Source organism: Delphinapterus leucas, chromosome 4 (genome assembly GCF_059928025.1).
Source record: "Delphinapterus leucas isolate spDelLeu-1000000601 "Yukka" chromosome 4, BTC_Dleu_Yukka2, whole genome shotgun sequence".
Classification (NCBI taxonomy): Eukaryota; Metazoa; Chordata; class Mammalia; order Artiodactyla; family Monodontidae; genus Delphinapterus; species Delphinapterus leucas.
This window is the reverse complement of record NC_143132.1, coordinates 106148565-106163117: the sequence shown is the minus strand read 5'-3', so window position 1 is coordinate 106163117 and position 14553 is coordinate 106148565. Positions and strand designations below refer to the sequence as shown.

The following is a 14553-nucleotide window of genomic DNA, read 5'->3' as shown; positions in this document are numbered from 1 at the left end:
CATGTATAAAACTTTTCTTTTAACAACTATAACATCATACCATACTGTAATAGGCTCTTTTTAAAAACTCAATATACCATAAGAACATTTTCATGGAAATATACAACTACATCATAATTTTTAATGGTATATGGTTTTCTGTTGTATGGATATTATCATGTTTTATTTCATAGTTTGCCATTATTAGACACTTAATTTATTCCAAGTTTGTTGTTGTTGTTATTTGTCTTATATTAAATACAATGGAGTGATTAGCATTTTGTGACTCTTAACGTTGGGTTAAGCCCAGAGATGTAGGACTTTCAGGTCAAAGGCTTTATGTGTATTATTGAAAATGTGGAACATTTCCTCTTGTCCTCTGGAAAGCTTTTAGTATTTTCTGCTCTCACAGGTAGCATATGAGGGTCCTGATTCCCCATACCTTTGCCAGCACTACAAACATTATCATTTGTTTTCATCTTTGCTTGTTTCCTAGGTGAAAAATGGCATTTAGTTTTATCTTGCAGATCTGTGCACTATAATATTTCCCTGAATGTTTGTTAGCCATTTATACATATTTTTCTTTTTGTGAATATTGTGAGAATTCAATGAGATTATAAGTGTAAATGACCAGGCTCAGCACCTGGTATATATTAGTCTATCTTTAAGGGTCAGTGTTCTTTTTTACTTAAATCCTTACCCCTTTGCAGCTTCTTTCCCAATCATAGTTCTAGTAGGAGAATACTGTAAAATCTTGTTTCATTGTTAAAGTTATTGCTTTTACAGATAGACAGTAGTAAATTCTCTCTTGATTAAAATTTGGGCAGTGAACTTGGGCTGCCTGGCTTCACATCTGCCTTTTATTAGCTGAGTGGTATACTGTGTGATCTACTTCACCTCTCTAAGCCTCAGTTATCTCATCTATAAAGTAGGGATAATAATTTTATCTCTTTATAATAACATTATAAGGGTTAAATGAGCTAACCGATGTAAAGCACTTACTACAGCGCTTGGCACATACTGTTCAGTATTCCCTCAGAGGCGAAATCTCTAAGAAGGTCAGTTTACTTAGACAATATGATCGAAGATTTAAGTGCTGAGAAGTGCAAAGAGATCTTTAGGAAATGGCAAATTGTTTGATTTGAGGGGACTCTTGAATTATAGGCTGAGGAGTTTATTTTGATTCACTAAGCAAAGAAAGAATTTTAGTACTGTAGTTTTATTTCCTAGCGCTGTTAGGTGCTTACCAGATTAAATTCATACCTTAGTTTTTTGTTTCCTTTTAGGGTATCAGTGTAGTTACAAAGGAGAACATCAGAGGGAAGAGAAAAAGCAACAAAAGACTTTAGTAATTGAATAATCAATTTCTGAGTTATTGGAAGTTTGCTTTTCTTAGGAAAAATATACATGTGTTGCATTTTCTCAGTTTTAGCAGCTGAAGACACTAGTAGAATACTTATATGTATTTATTATCTTCTATTTAGAATTGTTTACTTTGTTACGTATAGGTAGATACTGCTTGTAGGAAGCTGTAGGAACATTATTTTATGATAATGAACTTCCTTGAAAGGAGAAATTTATATTTAATTGTATTTAAATATTATAAATGATAACTATACTTTATATTTAAATCCAAATTTATATTTATGCAAATGTAATAATTATATAAATTTAAATTATTTAGGCTTAAGTACTGGAGAAGAAATATACTGGTTTATTTCTCCTTTTAAAAATTGCTTACCCCAGTCCTCCATGTGAAATAAACATAACATAAAATTCATAAATGATTTTTAAATCTAATGATCAATTATTCTTTTTTTACATCCTAGTTTTTTTATTGATGTATAGTTGATTTTCTATATATATATATTCTTTTTCAGATTATTTTCCATTATAGGTTATTACAAGATACTGAATGTAGTTCCCTGTGCTATACAGTTGGTCCTTGTTTATCTATTTTATATATAGTAGTGTGTATCCGTTAATCCCAAATTCCAAATTTATTCCTCTCCCCCTTTCCCCACCAAAGGTATTTTTAGATTTGGGGAGTATAGGGGAAAGTGGGACTGTGGAGGGTAAATAAGAGGTAGCTTGGAATTTGCATATGTATATTCATCTAACCATACATGTTGGTCATCTTTTGTCCCCCAGCTTACTTCCTTTCAGTCTGTATTCCACTTCTGGCCATTGCGTCAGCAAACAGCTATGTGCAGGTGTGGTCTGACCATGCCTCACTCAGCTGCATCACTTATCGCCTGCCTTCTGCCCTGGGCTTCCTGCTGTAGTATGGGAGGGCAGTCTGAAGTGCTAGGGAGTTAACATTCTGTGGGGCAAACTTGACCAACAGCAGACCAGAGCTGGGGAATAAATACTTCTCTCTTGCAATTTCAGACAATTATGAGACACATAGTTCTTCAGAGGATCTTCAGCAGGACTGAGTTCCAATTGCGCACAGAAGCATAACAGCTTAATAACACATGCTTGGTTTAGTTGTTCCTCTTTCCGTATTTCATTCTTCCAGTTCCTTCTCTTCTGAACTCGGTGGGATCATTCTCCCAAATAAACCACTTGCCTGCAAGTCCTTGTCTCAGACCCTGCTTTTTGGGAGAACTAAAGCTAAATGATGAACACATTTCAGATGTATTTCAGAATTTTAAGGAGAATAGACAGCTTCTATTTTTTTGAGCACCACTGATGTGCCAGGTTCTCTATTTTTTTTAAGAATAAAGATTAATTTTAACTTCCATTAAATTAACACATACATACAGTTTAAGAGGTCAGTAGCACAACATGGTATAATTAAACAATAATCCCCTATTGTCTCCCTGACTGCTGTTACCCCACTTCCCAGAGGCAGGCAAGTTTAATTCTTGGCAGAATCTCTCCATTGTTCTAAATATAATCAATTTGTCAATTTCAGGCATTATTTATTAAAAGCCTGTAATGCTGGATGACATTTTAGTTCTTTTACAGTCCCTACCCCACCTGTTCTACCATCTTATAATTATTTTTTATTGAATTATGACCCGTGTTTACATTAATATGACTATATAAATATCATTCATTGATGATCCAAGTACTATGGCTCCTTGTATATGTTTTTGTTTCCTAGAGTATGTAAACATTTCTCATGCCTTTTTTTTTTTTTTTTTCCTGTCCCAGGCTCAGCCAGGCCTTCTGTAGAGCTGTCACTCTGGGACTTCCTTCCCCCTTCTTCTTGGGATGGTTTCTCTTCACGACTCTTCTATGATGTTTCCCCATTTCCTGGATTAAGTGTCCTCCACTTTGTTAGTTTACTTCCTAATTTTTTGATCATCTATTCAGTAACATCTTAAACAAGGATGGATGAATGGAAGTCAAAACATAATATAATATAAAATTCATAAATGATTTTAAAATCTAATGATCAAATTATTCTTTTTTTACATCCTAGTTTTATTTAAAATAAGAAATCAGAAACAACTCAAATGTCCAACACTAATGGATATGTTAACCTATTGTACATCTATGAACAGAATAGTATGTAAACAGTAAAACTATTATATGTAAATGTATTTATTGACATCTGAGAAGCTATTTATAATATATAATTAAGTAGTGAAAAAATCTAAGCTATGTACATAACAAATCAATGGTGATTCCATATTTGTAAGAAAAAAGTGTGTTTGTGTGTACACATATGAAGGGAGGAAAATACTAAAATACCTTGAGGTATTATCTTGGCTGGTGGGATTTCAGGTGATTTTTATTTTATTCTTCATTTAGAACCAGATGTGATTTTGAATTTTTCTATAATAAGCATTTATTATTTGTGGGACTGCTAGTCCATATGGCACCTTTGTGCATACTAGGAAAAGCTGTCCCTTCTTCTGGTGGATGCAGTACCACACCAGGATGCACTGCTTGGCCAGGGCATATAGCTTTTAGCTTCTACTGCCCCATTAGGTTTTCCTTTCTTCACCACTCCCCCCTCCCCATACTAAACAACAGACACAACAGTACATGATAGTCCAGAAAACTTACCTAATAAAAATTGTTTAAAATTAAAGACTAAAAGAAATATGACCTTTTAATACATCTACTCTGGGCAGGCTACTGTCCTTACTTGACCTCTAACAGGTCATGTGGGACCTTTGGGCTTGCTCTTCCTGCCTCTTCTTTTCTGCTTACCAACTCTGCTCAAATGCAGCCTGTCCTTCAGGATCCAGCTAAAATTACCCCTACTCATTTAAATATTTCCCAACCATTCCAACACATATGGCAATTTCTCCTTCTTCTGAACTTCTCTTGAACTTAGGTCAAGAACATGGATTGAAGGGAGTGGTGATGAATAGGTTGTACCTCACTTGCTAACTGCAGACAACTGGCAGTGACTCCTTAGAGCACAGTGTTGAGAAAGATTCTTGAGCTACATTTGGCCTCAGTGGGAAAGAAGATTGTCAGTGATTATGAACCTTAGTGCTGCATGTGGAAATAGCAGATAAGTAGCATGTTCACATGCAGTTTCACTGCCTGGCTTGGATGTTAACTATTTCATGCATTAGTCTTGGTTTGACAATACAGTTTAAACATCCAAGGTACTTTTTGTTGTTGATGTTTGCTTATTTTGTTGTTACTGTTTTTTATTATCTACTCAGAATTTAACATGGAGCCTAGGTATGAGGGTGCTCAATAAATATATTTCTGTTGCTCTTCCTTCATTTTTGATGTTCCAGGTCTCTTTCTAGTATAATTTCCCTTGGTCTGAAGCACTTCCTCTAGCAATTCTGTTAGATCAGATATACTTGTGATGAATTCTCTTAGTTTTTCTACATCTGAGACTGTTGTCTAGAGCATAACTTGAAAAATATTGAAATCTCTTTTCTTTCCCATGTAGGCCCTTTCTGTGACATGCAGAACTTCTTTACCTGAATAACTGTAAATAACTTATGATACATACCAACTTAGTGTTCACCTTCCCATTGGAATAAGCTCAGTGTATATCGTAAGTCCTCAGCTGTTTAATATGTTCAGTTTAAACTTGCCCTGATGTAATGGATGCTCACTAATATTTGTAAACCTAATTAAAGAATCTTAGAACAGTACACATAAAATTCAGTAACCATAGTACACTTGTCTGTGCACATGATTTATAAGTTCTAGAGCAGAATTTATTGCAAATAATAATCAGTCAGATCAATAACTACCTGTTAAAAGCAAATGTCTGAAAACTACCATTCTGAACTGTGGTAACCAAAGAATATACACTTAGATCCACTAATTTGCAAGATATTTTCCAGTCAGGGGAAAAGTGCTGAGAATTCTAACCAAACCTAGTAAGTTGAAACTAAGAATTCTAGTTTGGAACTTAGTGGTGATAGTCTGTGTTTTTGTTATTGGAGGTAAAATGTAAAAAAAATTAGGTAATTAAGAAATTATTTTTGCTTACTTCTTTTCAGTGTACTTTTTAATTCTGCCTCCTTTCAAAGAGATCAGGATAGAAGAATGTTCTTATGTCAAGATATACATGGTATTTTTATTGGATGCTAGCCATTGGGCCAAGCTCTTTGTATTTATTTGAAAAGTAGACTGACTTTCATTTATAGGTATTACAGTTGAAACAGATTTTAAGGTGGTTAAAAAAGCTAACATCTGTAAAGATGTTTCTTGATTTTGAAAGTAGAATACAGTCCATTATTTAGTCTGTCATATTGAACGAGTAATTATTGAGTGACTTCTATATGCATGCCGATTATCTTTTTAATCCTTGATTTGAACTTAAGAATAGCAAATTAGAGAAGGTATATATCCTGACAGAGTTATTTAGTTAAGTATAAGAGTTGGAATTTGAACCAAGTTTTTCTTAGATTTATAGTATTACCAAAGTTTTCATCATAACATTTGATACATAACAGAAAAAGGTCTTATACATGTGAAAATTTATCAATTATAATTTGAGATAGGAGATGTATATATTTTTATAACTTATAACTCAGGCTTTTAAAAACTTTGACTGCCATTATAAAAAAAAAACAGCTCACATAGATTTTTGCTTTATGAGAAAGAGTACAAAATTAACTGTGATCTTATCTTTTATAGCTGTAGAAAACTGCAGCATACTAATCTTTTAAAAGTGAATAATATGCTTAGTTCATAACCAAAAAACCTGTAAAAATTTTTATTAAGAGTTAAACTCTGTTTTTCATAATTATTGTATATGTGCGTATTTTATGTGGGTTAATACATATATCAATACATTACTGTTTATAAATACATTTAATCTTTTATTTCTTGGTCAGTGAAATGAGACATTAATGATACTTTATTTAGTTACATGTATTATAGTTTCTATTTTATAACTAAATACTGTATTTTGTCTTGCTTTATGAAATAGTTTTGGTTTATATTTATTTTGTTACTTTTCTACTTCCCACCCAAAAACTTACTTTTCTTTTGGATGTCTTTTGTTTATTTAATGTTGTAAAATATTACTTTTATAAGTAAATTCATAATAGATTTTAGATTGATTTAATAGGGAATGATGAGAAAAATTTGCTTTTACTAGGTACTAGGAGAAGCAAGTGATTAAAAATATTTTTCTAAGGTAGTAGTTTGACAATTTTGATACAAAATATTGAGAGAAAGGAGAATGCCATCATCAAAAGGAATGCTGTTTTTTCAAAATAAATATCATTATTAATTGTGGCTCCTTGACCAGATTCCCTTAGACCATTATAAAACCTGAATGATCACTTTGGTGTAATTTGTTCTCATATTAAAAAAAAAGTTAATCCCTTCCTAGTAAGATTAGATCTAAAAAATCTTAGTCTATGTTTAGAAATTTCTTAAGATTATATAAACTTTATAATAGCAACAATTTCCAGATGTAGAGCATGCTTCCTTTGGCAAAATGATGAAATCTGTTTGCCACAAAGGTAAATCAGTAGCTTTATTTTAATTTCTTTTCTTGCCTGCCATGGTATGATTGATGTATGGCAGCTTCTTACTGGAAGGAGAACTAACATTGACACTGACAGGTGCCACAAGGTTTATTTAGGACAACCTCAGTCTTCTCCCAGTTAGTTTCAAAATGTCTGCCTCATACATGTTGAGCCACTGAATTTCCTGCTTTAAAGCCTCGTGTTATGCCAACATTACTATCTGTGCTGCCTCAACTACAAATTGGATGAACAGCCCGTGACACTTTTTCAATATTATTACATTAAACCAAGTGGATTTTGATTGATAACCTAATATTCAACTAATGCAAAACATCAATCATGGCAAGTATATTAATTATTTAATATTGCAGTCTAATTCAGAAATCGATGTGCTGCATGAGGGGAAGGGAAACTCATGGTTCCCAGAAGATTTAAGACAGGGAATGATTAAAAAAAGACCTGCTGTACTCCTGTGTGTTAGTTCGATACAAATCTTTATTCATTTGCCAATAATCTCTTCCCATTTTCCACTTCAGGACCATTTTATCAGTTTTGAGACCTATAATTGAATTAAGTCTGCTTTCAGCACAGGGCAAAAGGAGTTGCACAAATATTGATGAAGTCATGACAGGGACAACCCAAGAGACAGACCACTAAAGAGGACAGGCTTTATCCCATTTGTTGCAAGATCCTTCTGTCAATGTCTTGAATCTTGCCTCTCTATTTTAAAAAAAATTCATTAAGAGTTTTGGAACCACTCTTAAGACTTTGTATTTAAATATCTACCATAATAACATTTCTATAGCACATTACAATTTATAGTGTACTTTCATATACATTATCTTGCTTATTTTTTCACAGCAGCCCTATGTGTTAGGTAAAGCAAATGTTAAAAAATCTTCACATCATAGGTGAACAATTTGAGCTTCAGAGAATTTGGATTATTACCCAAGCTCATTCAACTGTTTTGCTTCTAGAACCAGGATTATACATCATGCTGTCTAATGTAGTATTTACGTACTCATGATGCTTTATCTGCGTTGTTTTGAGATGGCCACTCTTCCTTGTCTTTCTGCCCAAAGTAAGACTAAGTAAAGAAAACTGATTTTCATGAAGAACTTGTTGAAACTTTGGTGTCCCAATCTATGATACATATTAAGCTTTACAAACATGCAAACCCTCGGGATATAAATGAAAATTTCTTGATCTATTGTATATTTTACTAGAAGAGAATGGCCTTCTTTTATGTATGTATATCGCATGATATATACATATCAAAATATATATATATGAAGGGGGAAGTGGCCTAAATATATCTTGTCATTAAAGTCATTTTACCCCAACTTTCTTTTGATTCATGTTTGCCTGGTTATATCTTTTACTATCTCTTTTTTGGAAACCTTTCTGGATCCTTTTTGTTTTTTGTCTCTTGTAAATCACACATTGCTAGATTTGTTTCATACCCAATCTAAGAATCTTCTCTGGCATTTTTTAAAAAATTTATTTATTTTTGGCTGCACTGGATCTTCGTTGCAGCATGCGGGCTTTCTCTAGTTGAGGTGAGCAGGGGGCTACTCTTCGTTGTGGAGCGTGGGCTTCTCATTGCAGTGGCTTTTCTTGTTGCGGAGCACAGGCTCTAGGTGCGCGGGCTTCAGTACCTGTGGCGTGCGGGGTCTAGAGCACAGGCTCAGTAGTTGTGACACACGGGCTTAGTTGCTCCACGGCACGTGGGACCTTCCCTGACTAGGGTTTGAACCCCTGTCTCCTGCATTGGCAGGCGGATTCTTAACCACTGCGCCACCAGGGAAGTCCCTTCTCTGGCATTTTAGTTCTAGATTGTTAGGTGACCTTTCTTTAGTTTTCTTTTTAGTCACTGATTACTAAGATTACAATAGTTACTATGTACTATGCCAGCCTTTACTTGCTTTATATTCTTGCTTCTTCCTGATTTTATTTCTCTTCTTATTGCATTACATTCCTAAGAACTTTTGAATTTCCTGAGATTATGTATGCTGAAAATTGCTTTATTTTTCCTTTAATGTAAATAACAGTTTATTCACTAAATATAAATTCTAGGTTTACAGTTCTTTTTCTTTTTTAAACACTTTCTCTTGGAAGTTAATATGCCATCGTCTAGCATTGGTGTTAAGAAGTCTGATGTCAGTGCTAGTCTTCCTTTATGGAGGGGTATGCTTTTTCTTTCTGGAAACTTTTAGACTTTTCTCTTGATCTATAATATTACAGTCTTAATTATCCTTATATTATGCTTTGCTGTGGATTTTTCTTTAGCTGTCCTGTTCACTGTTGTGTGTACCCTTTCAATCTAAGATTTGAATATTTCTATATCGAGGAAATTTTCGTCATTATTTCTTCAAATAATTCTTCTCTTTTATTTTGTCTTTGCATTCCCTCTAGGATTCTTATTATATAGATGTTCATACTTCTACTCCTGTTCTTAATTTTATCTCTTGTTTGTTCTGTCTTTCATACCTTTCCTATGCTTTCTGGGAGAGTTCTTCTACCCCATGTTCCAGCTCACTAATTTATTCTTGGTCTGTAGCTATTGTGCTTTCAATTCATCCTCTGAGTTTCTAACTATTGTATTTCTAATACTCATTATCTCATATTGATTCTTTTTCATAACTGTTTTTCATATTTAGTTTCTAAAAATCTTCCCTTATCTTTGAATATGTTATTATATTCTTGCTCAATCTGTTTTCTCTGGATGAGGTTGCTTTCTTTGTTGTTTTTCTGTTCCTGTGCCTACACACCTCAAAGATCTTAAAATTTTCCTTGTGGGTTTCTCTTTTATTTTCTTGCAACATTCAGCTGCCTTGGCTATTCATTTTAATCTAAGGAGAAGGGTGAAAGTCTAGGCTCTGGCTTGTGCTCCTCCAGGTTAATTGTTCTACTCTGGCCTCAGTCAACCACTTTTCCATTGTGTCTTCCTACTTTATCAAAAACAACCCAAAACAAAACAAAGCGAAACAACCACCTACCACCCACCACACACATACACACAGCTCCCAAAACTGTTTTTCCAAACAGCAACTCACTGTTGCAGTTGCCTTCTTTGAGTGGTATGGAGCTGGGTAGGACCACCCAGAGACCTGGGATGGTTGCTACTGACTCTCTATCTAAGCTTGTCTTAATGATGGTTAGATGTCAGACTCTTATTAGTTGAATACATACTCTGATTCAGGCACTGTATTAGATGCTGGGATATAAAAATTAGAAAGATGTAATTCATGTCCTCAAGGAGTTTTCATTTTAGTGGTTGTCAATGGGAAAGTAAATACGTATTTATAATAAAGTGTGAGAACTTCGTGATATGAACACATGGGGAGAGTTCAGTACCTCATTTATGAGGAAAAGAGGTTTCCCCAGTGGAGGTTTTGTTTAGGTTGAGTTCTGAAGAATGTTTTTATATTTTAGATAGATAAGGAGGATTAGAGGAGTCTGGAACAAAAGGAACATCTCAGGTAGAGAGAGTGAGTGGTTCAGTGATGATTAAAGCAAGGTTAGTAGTTTGTTATAGCTGTTGCTGCCACTTTCCATGTGATAATAGCTTTGGCAAAATAACAGAGGGAATTAGTAAACTGGAGTGTAGTAGTATATTGTGGATTTTAAGAAGGAAATTGACATAATCAAACTTACATTTTACAAAGATCTTAATGTATTATGGAGAATGAATTGACATGGGGCAAGGCAGGGGTCACTGAGACCCATTAAGAAGCTTTGCAGTCATCAGGGAGAGAAAAGATGATGGCCTAAAATAAGACATAGCTGTGAAGATAGAAAGAAGTGGTTAAATCTAAGTGATAATTAAGGACGTTGGATAGCCAAGACCTTGTGGTTGATTACATTTGTTTACGTTTGGTAGCAAAGGAAAGGGGCAAGTGTCAATGTTGATGTCTAGTTTTCTTTCAGGCATGCCATTCAAAATGCATATTTCCTAGAATTATTTAATTTAAAGAATCGCTTGGAAACATAACAAAGCAATACCTAGCCAACCTTCCTTCCTTCCTCCCATTCTCCCTCTCCCGCTTTCTCCCCCGCCCTGTTCTCCCCCCTTTCTCCCTCCCCCTTCCTCCCTCCCCCTTCCTCCCTCCCTCCTCCCTCCCTCCCTCCCTTCCTTCCTTCCTTCCTTCCTTCCTTCCTTCCTTCCTTCTTTCCTTCCTTTCTTTCTTTTTCTTATCCTTGATTCCAAACTGCAAATAACTCAGAAAACTGGGAAATTTTCCCTAAGTTTGTGACGAAGTCAGTTGACAGCAAAACCTACCCTGAGATGAGGCTGTTTATAGTCTTTGTTTCTCCCACTTTATGTGGACATTCATATGTTTCTTTCAGAATTATTAATATGTATGATGATGAGATGCTTCTTCAAGCCTTGCTGTCAGTGTTTTATGACATACACTATATGTACCTTATTACCTTTCTTAAAATCCAAAATACTCTAATGAAGCGTGTCTAACCCCAGTGGTTTCAGATAATGAATTATGGACTTGTACTTTGAATCTGAGCATTTTTGTTCTTTTATATTGCAGCATTATTTTCTAATAAGAACCATGATGTGACAATGTAGCCATGGGGGAAAAATTAAGTAGATGTGTATTATATAGTATAAATATACTTGGCTCCAAGATAGATTGCCACGTTCAGGTACAAAACAGTGTGTATATTATGCTTCTGTTTGCGTTAAAAAAAAGAAGAAGAAGAAGAGAAACACACACACACACAGCAGCATGCATACACATGCATAGACTATCTTTGGAAGGACAAACAAATAACTAATACCAGTGATTGAGAATTGGGAGTCACTGATGGGAGGAAGGTTTAATTTTATTGTAACCTGTATACATACACATAAATACATATTACACTGTCAGATGTCTCACTATATGTATTATTCTTTTTGTTTAAATTTTAAATTGCACAAATGGTTATATGAGAATTTCCTTGTGAAAACTTAAAGATTCATCTGACTTCCAGCTCCAACAAATACATTAATTTTATAATAATAAAGGTAAAAATAATTATTTATGTAGCTATTGGCCTTCTCTGACACCTTGTTACAATTTATTTCTGTCATTTTTCATTAGGACTGCATCCAGAGAATAAGTTTCAGAAATCCTTAAATTTTTAAATGTTGAATATATAGCATTGCCAGAAGCAGAAAGCAGAAGAGAGAATGGCTAAAGATGAGTACTAATCAGTAGACAGTGGAATTTATTCCCAGGATGCCAGACTGGGCAGTGAGAGCAAAGGTTGGAAGCCATGAGTATAGTTTTCAAGCAGTAGAGCCAAAGGGAAAAGATAGGGAAATTTGAAAAGATTGTATAGCAAGACAAAGGAAACAGAAGTAAGTAGATTTTTGGCAAAAAAAAAATTGGAGACAAAATAAAGAGAAAAGAAATAAAATTGGGGCCCCTTTAGAGAAAGAAAGAGGTATGGGGAAAAGATTAAACATCATGAATGCAGTACTGTTGTTGTATGTTTCATAATTATTTTCTGCAATGTGGTAGAAGTATAATTTTATGTTAAAACAGATAAGGCATGATGTTAATGATGGAATTCAAATACTGCTTGTTGGAGTGAGAAAAGTCAAAGTCCATTTGTCACTAATAAATTAGCATTGACCGAAATCAGGAAAAATATCTCACTATTGCCATATTTCACCAAATGTGTATTTAAATTAACTTTGCTACTTGCACAGTTATTTGTATTTTTAGTTTCATCACTCTTTTTTAAAGTGAAAAGCAAGAAATTAAATACTTAAAATATATTGTGATATTTGATGTTTGTGTTTCCGTTGGTGATTTTTTTGCTTTTAAATATTACAATAGTCTTAGGTTCTGATTCGTAGTGGGCACTAAGTTGATAAAATTCATGCTAGGAAAAAATTTAAGATTGACTTATTTAACTATGTACTCACAAACATTCTTTTTGTGGCCATTTTTTATATAAAAATGCACCTACTGATGGATGGATATTTGATAAAGCAAATGTAGTAAAATGTCAATTGTAGACTCTAGATTGTGGAAAGAATCTGTATGTTTGAACATTTTCATAATAAACATTGAAGAAACATAAACTCTAATGAAATAGCTAATGTAAAATAAAGACAGTGTGCAAATAGTAAAATAACACATTTGATTTCTTTTTTGTTCTCCACTGACTTTGAAAAGTCTGAAACATTCTTTCTACTAGACGAATACCAATTTTAGCGGTAGTACTACTATTAGATATAAATAAATTATCTGTTCCGTAAGGAAATTGTTTTGTCCTTAAAAACAATGTTATTATGAACATTAGGAAAGATATATGAAAAAATTATAAGGGTTTGTAAAATATTTTTGAGGTAAACAAATTATAGCAGACAAGGGTTTAACAACTATTTTAAACTTTTATTCGTCTATTTTAGGGAATCTGGAAGCATCAAAGCTGTATTAGAACATCTGGTAAGTTCTAATTTTCTCTTGAACATTTGCATCATCTTTGATATCTGCATTCTAAATGAACACTTTTGAATGAGCTTTGAATACCTTGTATTGAGAAAGTCAACCATTTCCCAAAGGGTCAGCTTACTGTTATTACGTGAAGGCACTTACATTTTCATTTATCTTATCATTTCAAGGGAATTAAAATTTTTTTTAAATTACATTTTTTTCTGATGTAGAGATGAAATAAAATGGATGACAATCCTTGGATTGATGATTGCTTTAATTATAAAGAAAAGTGTTTGGTGTAGAATTTTTGGCAAATCTTGATCTGACAAAAACAAGCTTGTGTTTTAAGAAAAACACAATCAAATATTGCATGCATAAATATGGTATGTTTTAGCAATTTAACTGCTTTGAAAGAAGTGCACAGCTTTGTTTTTCCTGATGTCTTTGCTTTATGAATAATGCATTGGTTTAAACTACATTCAGTTTTAGAATATAAAATAATTGAGATGCAAAATTTTTGGTTTAAGTAAACATTTTTAAAACAAGTAAAATTCCAACTGACTTAACATTAAAATCTGTCAATTCATCAGAAAATTGGAAGAACTGTTGTATTATACCAGGTCCAAAATTCATTGAGCTCACCACATTGAGTGTTCATTACAACATTAAGTAGTTCATTTAAACAGAGCATTATAAAGTCATGCTCTGGTTTCTGGTCAAATCCAAACGTTGAATAATTAATGATAGAGATTCTTTTGTAAATACAATCTAAGTACTTTTTTAATGCAAGACTTCATTCGTATATCATATTGTAGCTTTGTTAACTATTAATGTGCTTTTGTTCTGCTCCCACAAAGCAAACAGTAGCAAGAGGCAGCTTCATTTTTATTTATAGTAGTTTTAGAGTTAGAAAGGATTTTTGGTTTTTCTTTCAATAGCTAAAGGAAACTGAGGAAACCTAGACTTTTTAAAAATGATAAAATCATCCTAAAAATTACAGATTAATTATTAAAAGCAGAATATAATAAACTAGTTAGAAAAATTGAAGTATATATATGTGTCCAGATTAGAAGTAATTAAATAATATTGTTATTCTCATTATTAAAAATTATTTCTTGAATCCCTGTTTATCACTTCATTGTGGCACATGATATTTAGAACATACATGTGGACATCAGAATAAAAATATTAATCTAAGATATCTA

General features: G+C 33.3%; 1 protein-coding gene across 4 annotated transcripts in view; it reads left to right on the top strand.

The window, feature by feature from the left end:
- Nucleotides 1–14553, top strand: part of RSRC1 (arginine and serine rich coiled-coil 1) — a 466849-nt gene that overhangs the window by 206824 nt on the left and 245472 nt on the right. For all 4 annotated transcript variants that reach the window (XR_016392917.1, XM_089910045.1, XM_089910044.1 and 1 more), the window contains one exon: nucleotides 13324–13360. Coding sequence is in view for 3 of the 4 variants with exons in the window: in XM_089910045.1 (XP_089766171.1) it covers nucleotides 13324–13360 (37 nt within the window). In the remaining variant the exon portion in view is untranslated. The remainder of the gene's footprint in view (nucleotides 1–13323; nucleotides 13361–14553) is intronic.